Source organism: Macaca thibetana, chromosome 6 (assembly GCF_024542745.1).
Source record: "Macaca thibetana thibetana isolate TM-01 chromosome 6, ASM2454274v1, whole genome shotgun sequence".
In the NCBI taxonomy this organism is placed as follows: Eukaryota; Metazoa; Chordata; class Mammalia; order Primates; family Cercopithecidae; genus Macaca; species Macaca thibetana.
The window spans coordinates 137,040,524-137,054,849 of record NC_065583.1 but is presented as its reverse complement, the minus strand read 5'-3'; the positions used below and the strand labels follow the sequence as shown (position 1 = coordinate 137,054,849).

Sequence of the window (14,326 nt, the reverse complement as noted above, 5' to 3'; positions counted from 1 at the left end):
CCCCTTCCAGGGAGGTGTTGGGCTTGGAACGTCAGCTCAAGATTTTAAGTAAGTCTCTCAGGAAACAGATCACGGGGCTGGCAGTATGAGGTAGTAGAGGCAGTCAGAAGGGAACTAGAGTAGGTAGATTCACACAGCCTCGGCAAAAGAGAGATGGGTCTCATGGAGATAGAGCGTTCATCAGCGCGATTTACTGAGGTCCCTGCCATTCCTGGCTCACAGTAAGGATTTTCCAGGCAGGAGGGCTGTGATCACACGGACAGAGCAGGGTTAAGGATGGACTCACCAACCCCTCCTACTGACTGCTGGTAGTTTGGTAGAGCAAGGATAGATTACCCAATGGAGCACGAGGGAGGAGGGGCAGAGGGCAAGAGGGGATGCACAGAAGAGAAGACTGGCAGGATCCTCACTTCCACCTCTTCCCACACCCAGTGCCTTTGGCGCACTGAGGTGCACAGGGTCCCTTAGCCCGGCGCAGGGCGCGCAGCCCAGGCTGAGATCCGCGGCTTCTGTGGAAGTGAGCATGGCTGGGCAGCGGGTGCTGCTTCTAGTGGGCTTCCTTCTCTCTGGGGTCTTGCTCTCAGAGGCTGCCAAAATCCTGACAGTATCTACAGTAGGTGAGTGCTTGGCCAGAGAATTCCCAGACAGGCGCGTCCCGGATACCCGCACTGCCAGGGCTCCAGCGAACGGCGCTTGATCAGAGTCATCCAGGCGATTTTCCAGGCTGGGCTTGCGGACCCGGCTGGAGGAGGGAGAAGCCCATCCAGCTGTGGGGCAGAGAGGGGCCTCTGTTGCTGAGGTGGGGAAGATAGTTTTGGAGAAAAGACACTCTCCGTTTCTCCCTCTTCTTCAGGAAGCGCTCCCCATCCCGCAGGGCCGGGGCCAGAAATTTGAGACTCATCCCGGAGTTTGAGACCCTGGGCTGCCTTCTCCAGAGCGCAGTGGGACTTTCAGAGGCTCATCCTAAGCTCCAGAGGGTGCGTGTGTGTGGGTGCACAGTAGCTTCCAGTAGAAACGGTGGTGAGCGTTTTCAGGCTCTTGGAGACCAGGGAAAGGCGCTCCTGAGGGCAGCACTGCAAATGTTGTGAAGCTGCGTCCGGAGCCAGGGTGGCGCAGGCAGGTATTTCATGGCTGCAAGGCCAGTGGAGTGTTTTCCTCCACGGGAAACCTGGAGAACTGCCCAGGTCTGAGGAGAGGACCCAGGTCATTCGGATCTTTTGGAGTCTCCTTCCTTTTACCTGTGCCGCTGACCGTTTTTGAGGGATTCATGGAACTGTTAATTCAGCATTTTGGGTCTCAGTTTTACTTCTTTTACTTTTACCCCAAAGGGAATAGGATATAAAAGAGAAGCATATATGAACATAAAGGGATCATCCCAGGATCGAGCTTCCCCAAGATTTTATTTCAACCCACAGTGGGTTCTAATGGATTCCTTTTATCACAGAAAATCAGGGCTCCTAGAACTGGGGGGAACCACAGATCATCTAATTTAGTGCCCATTTTGATTTCCTGAGAGGGCAACTGAGGGATGGGGAGGATGCCTTCCTTAAGAGCACATGTGGCCTCCCTGATGTCCCATGAGGAATTAACTCAGGGTTTTCTTACTGCAAGACCACGCTCACCACAACTTCCACTCTGAAGCCCTTTTCACTGGGGATTTTCAAAAATCACTGTTTAAGAAACAGTGCAAGTCCATTTGAAGACTCCCCCCACCCCCTTTCTGAGTGTTAGTCTCAGTGAAGCAACAGAGCTTCTTAACTTCTTGAAAGTACACCGTCCTCCTTCTTCAGGCTCCAAGAAGGAGTTGGTGTCGTTTCTGAGGTGCTAGAATCCCGATTTTTGCCCAAGAAAGCCACCGGACTCCCCAGGATCCACCACTAACAGCTCTTTCTGTGGGGACCCCTTCTTCCTGGCTTCCTGTTCTTACATGGATTAAAATTTGAGCAAGATCTGTTGTAGATTTGTACTTTATACATCGCTTGTTGCTCTAGACTATTCAAGTCTGGGTATAAGGAAACTGAGTCATGCAGAGAGCTGCACACTACTTCTCTACTCCCTTCCACCTCCACCACCAAACTTTTGGTATTTACCATTACATTACCTTCTCTTCTGATCTTCCTTTCTCCGCTGCTGAGAACCTTAGATTCAAGCAAAGGCTGTGTATTAGAACATACACTGAGAAGACATTGATTTCATGGAACTTGTACCTCTTTTGAGGATCAAGCTTCTCTTTCCTTAGGATGGTAGGATTTTTCTGGAATCAGAGATTCCCTAGTCTGTCGTGCAACCAGGATCCAGCAGGCCCACCCCAAGGGCCCCACATTTGTCCTCAAATGTCTTAATTAGAACTTGATCATTGTTTGGCCTAAATTAAGTACATCCTTTCCAAATACATTAGAATCTTAAAGATTTGGATTCTAAGTAGTAGTCCCTCATTTCTTCCCTTCCAGTGATGATTTCTTGGACAGATCTCTTAAGGTTTCTATCTCCTACAGCAGCATAAATGTCCAAAGAGCAGGATCCCAGAAACAGTTCTCATTGTTTTTTAGGAACTATTCACACTCATATGTACAACACCATACCTGTATTTCCACCAATGCTGTGATTTCTTTTGGACTCTGTGTTTCCATAAGGCCTTAGTTAAAATGTACATGTACCTCAGGATGAGGAATTCCCATGGCCTAAGCACATAGTAACTCATTACACTGACATGGATACTGTGATTCACAAGAGGCAATCTCTCATGGACCAGAGCCACAGGTAAAAATTTGGGTGGTCGTGCTCTGGGTGAGTGGGCTGGGTTTTACCCAGAGGGACATGAGGAGACTGGCAAAACTCATCTTCCTCCACTCACTATCCACTTCCTGTTCCCCTACCTTTCCTCTCCTGGATTGATCACTATCGACTTTAGACACGGTGTTCTCATCATTCCAGAACTGAAATTGTGCATTGTTCCTAGGTGGAAGCCATTATCTACTGATGGACCGGGTTTCTCAGATTCTTCAAGATCACGGCCATAATATCACCATGCTTAACCACAAAAGAGGTCCTTTTATGCCAGGTATCTTTTCTCACTTTTCTTGATTTCTTCTACTCCAAGCAAAGAGCAAAATATTGTTTGCATAGAAAGGCTTAGCAAAATTTTTTTTAAAATTCTAATTCAATTGGAAGGATGAAAAGCCTGTGTGTGTGTGTGTGTGTGTGTGTGTGTGTGTATGTATGTAAAGTGCCAAAAAGCTTCTTAGGCTCTAATTACGAGGACTTGACACTCCATACTCCCATATTTTTTTCCCCTTACTTGACCTCTACTCCATCCCAAGCAACCATCCACTCATTATTATGGATTATTTTAACAAATACTACTTAATAAGATGGCTTAAAAAATATATTAAACAGGGTTGGGCAAGGTGGCTCACACCTGTAATCCCAGCACTTTAGGAGGCTGAGACAGGTGGATCACTTGAGACCAGCCTGAGCAACACAGGGACACTCTGTCTCTACAAAAAATACAAAAATTAACTTGACATGGTGGCACCCACTTGTAATTCCAGCTACTTGGGAGGCTGAGGGTGGAGGATTGCTTGAGCCAGAAGGCAGAGGTTGCAGTGCTGGGAATGCACCACTGCACTAGAGCCTGGGCAACAGAGTGAGGCTCCATCTCAAAGACTCTCTGTATATAGATAGAACAGAAATATTCAGCCTTATTTAACACTTCTTACATGTAAGAATCACTTTTCTTTTTATAGATTACTTTTCCTCTTTTTATGATATCGGAATGTAAGTAAGCTCTCGCAGGGAGCCCCTTATTTATGTAGCTAAGTTAGGAGTCTATGGCTGAGATGGTTTTGCATTCTTGAAAAATAAGTGGCTGCCCACAAGTTTGTGCATAGTGATTTCAGATGTTCTTAATGGAGTCATTGAATCCAAAGAATTTTAGCCAAAATGAAGCTCATACATCTTATGAACTCCTCTGTTGATCCACAAGGAAACAGAAACCCTGAGAACTTAACAGACTTGCTTGATAACAGAGTTGGGTGGATTAGGACTTTATGCTCCAAATTGCTCAATATGAAAGTGTTGCTCCAGGAAAAGCCCAAACTCCAGCATCATGTAATACACCCAGGCAACACACCTGGACGTGCACCCCCTGAAGCTATAATTTAAAAAAAGAAAAAAAACTCAAAAGCAAGCATCTTTGCGGAAGAAAATTCTGAGATATTTTCAACCTTTGAAGGTAACATCAGTCCTCGTTATTGTTCAGATTTCTAAAACCATTTTTTTTTTTTTTGAGACAGAGTCTCGCTCTGTTGGCCAGGCCGCAGTACAATGGCATGACCTTGGCTCACTGCAACTTCCATCTCTCGGGCTCAAGCAATTCTCCTGCCTCAGCCTCCTAAGTGGCTGAGATTACAGGCGTGTGCCACCATGCCCGGCTAATTTTTGTATTTTTAGTAGATATGGGGTTTCATCATGTTGACCAGGCTGGTCTCGAACTCCTGACCTTAAGTAATCCTGCTGCCTTGGCCTCCCAAAGTGCTGGGATTATAGGTGTGAACCACTGAGCCTGGCCAAAACCATTTTTTAATCTACATTTTTTCATTTAAATTTTAAAATTTCATTGTGGTGAAATATATATAACATATAATCTACCATTTTAGCCATTTTTTTTTTAAATTGAGTCAGAGTCTCGCTCTGTCTCCCAGGTTGGAGGGCAGTGACGTGATCTTGGCTCACTGCAGCCTCCATCACCTAGGTTCAAGCGATTCTTGTACCTTAGCCTCCCAAGTAACTAGGACCACAGGCGGGCGCCATTAGGCGTGCAGCACCACGCCTGGCTAATTTTTTTGTATTTTTAGTAGAGACAGGGTTTCGCCATGTTCGCCAGGCTGGTCTTGAACACTTCTGACCTCAGGTGATCTGCCTGCCTTGGCCTTCAAAGTGCTAGGATTACAGGAGTGAGCCACCGCACCTGGCTCCATTTTCAAATGTACCGTTTAGAGGCTTTAAGGACATTCACATTGTTGTAGAACCATTATTACCATCCGTTTTCAGAAGTTTGTCATCATCACGAAGTGGAACTCTACTTATTAAACAGTGACTCCCTGTGACTGACAGCCACTCTTCTTGAGACCATCACTATGACAGTTATTACTGTTACTGCTTGAGACCGTCATTACGAGACTGAACGAAGGAGGACGAAGGTAGAAATGAAAACTTAAAAGAAATTGTTATAAAGAAAGTGGCCAGGGGAAGAAGAAAAGAGCTCCCTGCTTCTAGTGAGCCAAGGCAGCTGTTGAACTTCCATAACCTTCTTTTTTTTTTTTTTTTTTTTTTTTTTTTTGAGACGGAGTCTCGCTCTGTCGCCCAGGCTGGAGTGCAGTGGCCGGATCTCAGCTCACTGCAAGCTCCACCTCCCGGGCTTGCCATTCTCCTGCCTCAGCCTCCCGAGTAGCTGGGACTACAGGCACCCGCCAACTCACCCGGCTAGTTTTTTGTATTTTTTAGTAGAGACGGGGTTTCACCGTGTTAACCAGGATGGTCTCGATCTCCTGACCTCGTGATCCACCCGTCTCGGCGTATTTATCAGGTACAATGAACAGGGAGGAGGAGGTAACGATTGGTCCGCTGCTTGATTGATCACAGGTTCATATTATTACTAACAGGCTTAAGATTTGCCTAATCACAAGAAACACTGTAACTGGGGTGTAACTGCCCTCAGCATTCCTTCTGGGTGGCAGACGCAGTTTGTCAGTTTGCCAACATTCTGCATTTATGAGAAACAGTTTGCTGTTTACTCACATAGTCTCCAGTGGTATACTGAGTTGATCACAGTCCTCACACATTTCTCCCTTTTTGTTTTTAATTGAGAAAGGCAATTACAGGCTGTGCAGCCCTCAATTGCCGGTTGGTGGTCCAGCTGATCTTACAGATGCACAGGAAACCACGGCCAGCATGGCCACAAACATGGAATCAGGGGTTTTTGCCTGACCTTGATGCTCTAACAGTTTCTCAGCTTCCTGTGTGGTTTTCTTGATCTGTCTGCATGTCATGGGGTTCATGTGAGTGTGACTCCAGTCAGTCCTCGTTCCACCTTCACATTCAGATTCAACTGGCTCATGGCTTGTACTGGGGGAACCAGGCCTGTGTTTGGAATCCATGGGTCCCCCCAGTCTCCCATTCCATGGTCGCACACACCTTGGGAGCACCCACATGGTTTGTTCATTCTTTGTGAAAACACAAACATACCCTGGTCCCCACGTTAGTAAATCTACCAAAACAAAAGCAAAGGTTTTTGTAGCTGTAGCCAGGAGGCAGGCTGTTGCTGAAGCATCTGCTCCACAAGCTGCAATGCAGTTTCTGCCTCTTTTGGTTGATTGCTGCGGGGTAAAACTTTCCACTGCTAAGGAGCAACAGGCTCTTTCTGATTAACAGAAGACACAGAGAAAGCAAATCTGAGGCTTATCCTTCTCGTGCTCAGTTCCCACATCTTAAGCTCCGAGAAAACCTCCCAAGTCCTCCGCACATCTCACAGGTGCCAGCACATGTTTACAATCCATGAAAGCCAAAGCTAAAGTTAGCCTTTCTGTAGCCACAGAAGATGGTACAAGCCAATTTTCATCCTCCCTCTCCTGTTCACCACCGTCAATAGGTGCTGTAGGTGGGGCAAAAAATTCTCTCAAACCCTGAAATAATAACAAAAAGATGGTACGTACCAAACTCCAAACAAAAAAGAGAAAAGAAATAACCAAATTCTTCCCCATGTTATTTTGATTCAAAAACTTCCCGTTCTTCGTACCTCTAGGGCACTGACCTTATGTTGCTGCCAGCAGACTTGTAATGGGGTTTTTTGTTCATCTGATTGGTTTTAATTTTTTCTGGGCTTTAGTTTTTTTCTGCTCCAGCAGACCTTCCTTGCTCGAGTCCCTACAGGACCCTATGTGTCCCTATCTGTTCCTGCAAGTTTCTGCTAGTCTCCGCTAGTCTTTATCCCTATTTGTCCCTGTGGTCCCTGTTAGTTCCTGCAAGTCTCTGTCTTTCCCTACCTATCTCTATTTGTCTCTATCTCTATTTATTTCTATTTATCCCTACTTATTTCTATTTGTCCCTGCAGCTCTCTTCAGGTCTCTGTTTGTCCCTGAATGTCCCTATTTAAAATATCCCTGTTCAGGAGCCACTTGTGGTGGACTGCCACAATTACTACTTGTTACTATCATTACGAGAGACATTACTCTTACTACTTGAGACTGTCATTACGAGACTGAATGAAGGAGGACAACCATAGAAATGAAAACCTAAGACAAAAGAAACTGTTATAAAGAAGGGGGCCAGGGGAAGAAGAAAAGAGCGCTCCACTTCTAGTGAGCAAAGGCAGCTGCTGAGCTTCCACAACACTCTGTATTTATTGGGTAGAAAGAGTGGAGGAGGAGGTAACGATTGGTCAGCTGCTTGATTGATCACAGGTTCATATTATTACTAACAGGCTTCAGATTTGCCTAATCACAAGAAACACTGTACTTGGGGCATGACTGCCCTCAGCATTCCTTCTGGGTGGCAGACACAGTTTGAGTTTGCCAACATTCTGTGATTATGAGAAACAGTTTGCTGTTTACTCATATAGTCTCCAGTGGTATACTGAGTTGATCTCGACCCTCACTCTTTCAGCCTCCAACAACTCCCCTACCTTCAGCCCCTGATAACCATATTCTATTTTATTTCTCTATTAATTTGACTATTCCGGGTACAGCATATAAGTGAAATAATACAATATTTGTCCTTTTGTGTCTGGCTTGCTTTACTTAGCATAATATCTTCAAGGTTCATTCATATTTAATGTGTGTTAGACCTTCTTTTTTATGGCTGGATATTCAATTTTATGGATATATCACATTTTGTTTATCCATTAATCCATTGATGGGCATTTAGGTTTTTTCCACTTTTTGACTATTGTAAACAATGCTGCTATGAACACTGGTATACAAATATCTTTGAGTCCCCGCTTAAAACCATTTTAGTATCTTTTACATTTGTTTTCATATTCTTCGCTGCCTTTGTATCTGCCTAAACTGGATATCTGATTAAATAGTTGTAGTATTTTCATTTTAAGACAATTATTTCTTAATTTCAAAAATTGTAACTAAATTCAGTTGATTTAAAATAAAATTTAGATGAAAAATTAATGATGGCATTTCTAATAAACTTTGAGAAACTACTGGCCAGGTATCGTGGCTCACATTTGTAATCCCAGCACTTTGGGAGGCTGAGGCAGGAGGATCACTTGAGCCCAGGAGTTAAAACCAGCCTGGGCAACATAGGGAGACTTCATCTCTACTAAAAATAAAAATAAAACATTAGCTGGGCATGGTGGCATGTTCCTGTGGTCCCAGCTACGTGGGAAGCTGAGGCAGGAGGATTGTGTGAGCCCTGGAGGCCGAAGCTGCAATGAGCTATTATCACACCACTGCGTTCCAGCCTGGCCAATAAAGTAAGACCCAGTCTGAGGAAAAAAAAAAAAAGAGAGAGAGAGAGAGAAACTACTGAAAGCTACAGACCTTTTACTCTTTAACAAATATAAGCACAGCAAAATCTATAAACAATTCAAGGAATGTGTCGATCCTTTCTGTTTTTTCATAGGATTAGGAGTCTAGAGTTTCTTTTAATAATTCCCTCATCATGGATGTCTCTGAAGTTTTGAAACAGAATTCCCATTTTTCATTTCATCCATAGAGCTTGGCTGAAGGTCTGCAAACAAGGAAACACATGATTGGGTTATTATTTCTGATCAGATGCCCCATTTAATGAATCGAAACATTTGAGCCAATTATTAACTCCTTATTTGGAAACACTTTCCCATACTGTTTATTTATTTGCAACTTTAGTAAATGACATCAGAGGCACTGAAGAAGCAAAGGTTTCTAATACTCACATGTACTACTGCTCCAATCCATCAATATCTGGAATCGCAATTGGATTATACACAGTGACTAGAAGACTATTCAAGAGCATAAGAGGGAAAGCCTAGATTGCTTTGAACAGACTGTGAGTAGACTGGGAATTCTAAGAACTCTGCTCAGAAGGAAGGAAGGAATATGATAGAGAAAATCTGTGTTGTCTTAGAGACTATAAATCATCATACACAGACTTTTTGTAGAAATGTAGATGTTCAAGTGTTCTTACTGTCTATAGTAAAATGTGAGAGGAAAGATAAATTGAGAAAATAACTATGAGGCAGAAAACGAGGACTTTATGGTTTTGGAAATTCTCAGTCTATTAGGATGGAAAATATTTAAAAATTAGGGAATTCAAACGTCAGGAAAGCAGTGTATCCTGTTGTCTTGTAGAGAAAGCCAATTGTATGTCTGGACAGCCTTTTGCTATTGCCTCTGAAGGATTAAACGGTCAGAGTATTCAGTCACACAGAAAGCTCATTGAAGAGATTAGCATGAAGCAGGTTTGGTGTGCACTGGTTACCAACTTGCCTGAGTCTGCTAAGAAAAAACACCCACATAACGCAACAAATTCCATGAAGTGGATTTACTACTTACATGCAGACAGCAACTGAAACCTAAAATTCACTGTGAGCTGGTCCTCCAAGGCTCAGAAAGCTGCCTGGGATGAATGGAGTCTCAACTGTGCATGCCCCACTTGCAATGCAGATAAAGGACCACGAAGTGCAGACCACCTTGGGTTTTATACCCTGGAGAAACATGATGTGCTAAGCTAAGTGTTGAAGGGCATCCTGTTTCTAGTGGACACTGTAACAAAGCCTGGGCTATTCCACCCAGTGCCTCTCTATCTCAGAGTGTTACATTCCCAGCTCATTCTACAGTTATTCTTGATAACTACAAGTGACAAGCAGAAAGGAAAACGGGGTCAGCCCAAGGCCACCCTGAGAACTGTCCTGCAATTAGGTGTCTGTCTCATGGATTCCTTCACCCATAATGGCAGAGGGCACCAATCAAGATAAAACTATCTCATAATGATATGTGGATGAAACTATCTTGTAAAGATATGTGCAGACTGGGCATGGTGGCTCATGCCTGTAATCCTAGGATATGAAAGGAAATGAAACAAAGGAAAAGGAAATGAATCAAACAAAGGAAAAGATGGGTAGGACAAGATAATGACTAGTCTACAAATAAAATAAAATATCAATTTCTGCAAATAAACATAAATAGAGGCTCATGACTATCTCACAGACCTGGTGAAAAGGAATGAGAAAATGACCCTGAAAAGATATTTATTCTTGTTCAAAAGAAACAGGTTGAAATCAAAAGGAAAAGGAATAGAAGTAAAATATTGTTGCTACTTAGATCAGCAAGGTACAGAGGAAGCACACTGAGTTAAGGATAAACGAAAAGAAGTAAATGAGTAAAATAATTGACAGGGTATTCCTACAAGCCAGCCAGCCAGATGAAAGATTTTAATGGTCCACATTACAGAGGCAACATATTAAAAGGATGATGAGGTGAACAGCTAGACACTAGTTGGTGGTCTTGCTGTTCTAAAAGGCAGTGGATCCTAGGCCGGGCATGGTGACTCATACCTATAATCCCAGCACATTGGGAGGTCAGGCGGATCACCTGAGGTCAGGAGTTCCAGACCAACCTGGCCAACATGGTGCAACCCTGTCTCTACTAAAATACAAAAATCAACCAGGCATGGTGGCTCGTGCCTGTATTCCCAGCTACAAAGAGGGCCGAGGCAGGTGAATTATTTGAACCTGGGAGGCAGAGGTTGCAGTGAGCCGAGATTGTGCCACTGCACTCCAGCCTGGGTGACAGAACGAGACTCTGTCTAAAAAACAAAAACAAAAACAAAACAAAACAAAACAAAACAAAACAAGTCTGTGGAGCAGCTTCTTGTCTAGCGGAGTGAATTCCTATGACACACCCAGGAGGGTCACAAGGTACCCAAGAATATTTTTTTTTGATACTAAGTCTCGCTGTTGTTGCCCCGGCTGGAGTGTCACGGCGTGATCTTAGCTCACTGCAAGCTCCGCCTCCCGGGTTTAAGCAATTCTCCTGCCTCAGCCCCCCAGTACCCAAGAATTTTATACCTTCAGAAGCACTGCCAATTTGGATTCAAAGGTATGAGGAGAATATGACAGGAAGGAGGGCTGTTGAGCTCCCCAAATTCTGCAAGTAGGAATTAAACTGACAAACTACTCAGCTGTAACCGCATGCAATGCTTCATGAAAAACAGAGGATAACTCTGAAGGTGAAGCAATGAGCCCAGATGGCAGAGCTTCTAGCCCAGAAGGCTGAGCCAAACCACAGGATTATTCCCAGTCCTTAAAACCTAATTTTGTTTGCCCAGTTGTAGTTAAATGTCTTGGGACTGGCACCTCATTTTTTTTTTTTTTTTACTTCCTTTTTGCCCCCATTAGAATAATGTCTATAACTGGTATCCTATGCCTGTCCCACTCTTGGTTTTGGGAAGCAGGTCATTTTTTCCTAGTTTCATAGAACCACAGAAGGAGAGCAATGTTTCACTGAATGGATTACACCCAGACTCTCACCCACGCTTGCTGTAGATTATTTGGATGATGTGATTTGGGAATTCTGAGCTGATGAGCTTTAGATGAGGTTTTTCACTTTGAATTGATGATATAATTGTTTGAGACTTTGGTGGATGTTGGGACAGGATGAATACATTTTCATTCCATGAGGGATGTATATGAATGTCTGGGATCTAGAGAACACACTGCGGTGGGCAAATAATGCTACTCCCCCCGCCCCACAAAGATATATGTGTTCAAATTCCTATAATTATGAGTGTGCTATTTTACATGGCAAAAGGATCTTTGCAGATATGATTAATATAAGGATTTTGAGACAGGGAGATTATCATGGATTACCCAGCTGAGTTCAATGTAATTACAAGAGTTCTTATAAGGCAAATTTGTCCAACTGGTGGCCCACCAGCTGCATGTGGCCTAGGACAGCTCTGAATGTGGCCCAACACAAATTCATAAACTTTCTTAAAACATTATGAGATTGTTTTTGCAATTTTTTGTTAGCTCATTAGCTATCGTTAGTATTAGTGTATTTTGTGTGTGGCCCAAGACAATTCTTCTTCCAGTGTGGCCCAGGGAAGCCAAAAGATTTGACACCCCTGTTATAAAGGAGAGAAGATCGTAGGAGAGTTAAAGAATTAATGATGGAAGAAGAAACTAGAGCGATGTGATTGCCTGTTGGAAGGGGGCCATGAGCCAGGGATGCGGGTAGCCTTCAGAAGCTGGAAAGGGCAAGAAAAAGGATTGTTCCCTAGAGCCTTCAGAAGAAAAGCAGCTCACCCACACCTTGATTTTATTTTAATGAGATCCATTTTGGACTTCTGATCTCCAGAACTATAGGATAATACCTTGTGTCATTTTAAGCCACTAAGTTTATTGTAGTTTGTTAAAGCAGCAATAGGAAACTGAAACGGCCATGATAGGTGCTCAGAAGAACTCCAGGAGGCATGAAAGGAGGATGCTAACGCCTTTACATTGCAGGCGTTCCTGGGGGGCACTAATGAGAGAGCCTGCTGTACTGCAACTTGGATAGATTCTGGAGCCTTCTGTTACAGGGGATCCTATGCAATGTGGGCTGATTTTCAAGTAATAAACATGAATGGACCTGAGTAAAATTTATAAATAAGGAATATGTTGTCTTTAAAATGCAAAAAGGCCTAAAAGATGTTGGGCTTGTAACACTATGGGCACAGAGAGGCTCAATAGTTGTTTTTTTGGTAGTATTGGGAATGGAGAGGCCTTCAACTAACCAAATGATCCTTTGGAGTTTAAGTGAGGGACTGGGTCTGCTACTTTGCATGGGACAATGGCTTATCCCCTTTATGAGCTCCTTTTTGAATGTTTCTGTGTCTTAAATGAGTGTGGTGAATGAATCTCCTCAGAGGAGGACACCCTCAGTGTAATGTTATATCTGTACTCCTGGAGAAAGCTGGAAGCAGTGGCTCTTGCTGGCAAAGATTGTGGGCAGTAGTAGGGCTGTTGAAGTACACTGTGGGTAGCCATGCATTGTGTTTCTTCCAAGGTAAAGATGCACTGTGGCTGAGAGCCTGTAAAAATCAGCATGGAAGAGAACATTCTAGCCAAGTCTATGACTGCAAAGTATTTGCCAGTAGATACTTGGATAGAGTCTTTCATTTCAATTAAGTTGAGTATGAGAACCTTAATATGTGGGACTATGTGTTAATATACCCCAATCCTCACACAAAATCTGATTTGGATGTGATGAAGGCACACATGTATTAAGAAGATATAAGAGGTTTATGGCTCATAGGGTGAGGTTTTTTTTTTCTTTTTTTCAGAATAGCAGGACAGGATCTCAGGCAAATCTGAAAAATGGCTTTAGAGAGCAGGGAGGGATGACTGGCTTGAGTTTTTACTGTGAGGAGAGGTAGGATGAGCTGAGGATTTCCCTTCATTGTCCTGACTTTCATGGATTGAAACTCCTACCAGGGATAAGAGAGAAGGTATGTGTGGGTTTTCTTACCAGTTTGCTCAGATGAAGCATGGGGTTGGGAAGGGGAAATGGGGCTTGACATTTGTCAAGAGGCAAACAGTGAAAATGGAGTCAGACTTCTTATTACACGTGGGTAATGAAGAAGGGGCCAAACTGGCAAGTCAGGATGTAGGGGACTACTCTTTTAATGAAGTCTTTTAGTACTTTTTGACTGAATTTAAAAATTATTTGCATGTATCACTTTAAATAATAAAGATGATTGTTTTTGTAAAACGGAAAGAACAGAGACTCTGGAATCAAACAAATGTGTACTGTATTTAAATACAAATTATACCAATAGCTCACACCTGTAATCCCAGTGGTTTGTAAGGGAGCTGAGACTGCAATGAGCTAGGATTGTGCTATTGCACTCCAGCCTAGATGACAGAGCAAGACTCTGTCTCAAAAATAAATAAATGCATACATTAAAAATACTTAAAGAAGCAATCATTCAAATACATACATAATTTTTGAAGTAAGTTTCTGTATTGTTATGCTAATGTTACTCTTTTGTGCAGCATATTTTACTTTTTTAAAACCTGTTGCTGTTTTCTTAGATTTTAAAAAGGAGGAAAAATCGTATCAAGTTATCAGTTGGCTTGCACCTGAAGATCATCAAAGAGAATTTAAGAAGAGTTTTGATTTCTTTCTGGAAGAAACTTTAGGTGGCAGGTAATTTTTTTTTTTTTATTCTTTGAACCAAAGGGTCACTATTTTCGTCATACAAATAATGGATGGATGCATGGATACTTGGATTTTATTTTAATGAGATTTTATTTTAATAAGAGAAAGTGACAAATGGATGGATGGATGGATTG

The 14,326-nt window shown here is 43.0% G+C and overlaps 1 protein-coding gene and 1 pseudogene across 2 annotated transcripts in view; one reads left to right on the top strand and one right to left on the bottom strand.

Moving 5' to 3' along the window:
- The first annotated feature begins 448 nt into the window (after positions 1–448).
- The window catches only part of UGT3A2 (UDP glycosyltransferase family 3 member A2), a 28,619-nt gene continuing 14,741 nt past the window's right edge, over positions 449–14,326 (top strand). The window contains exons 1-3 of one of the 2 annotated variants that reach the window (XM_050794516.1): positions 449–617; positions 2,960–3,061; positions 14,066–14,180. In XM_050794516.1, coding sequence (XP_050650473.1) covers positions 524–617; positions 2,960–3,061; positions 14,066–14,180 — 311 coding nt within the window. In that variant the 5' untranslated portion in view covers positions 449–523. The remainder of the gene's footprint in view (positions 618–2,959; positions 3,062–14,065; positions 14,181–14,326) is intronic. The other variant, XM_050794517.1, reaches the window with a different exon arrangement.
- On the bottom strand, positions 5,895–6,223 carry LOC126957093 (periphilin-1-like; annotated as a pseudogene).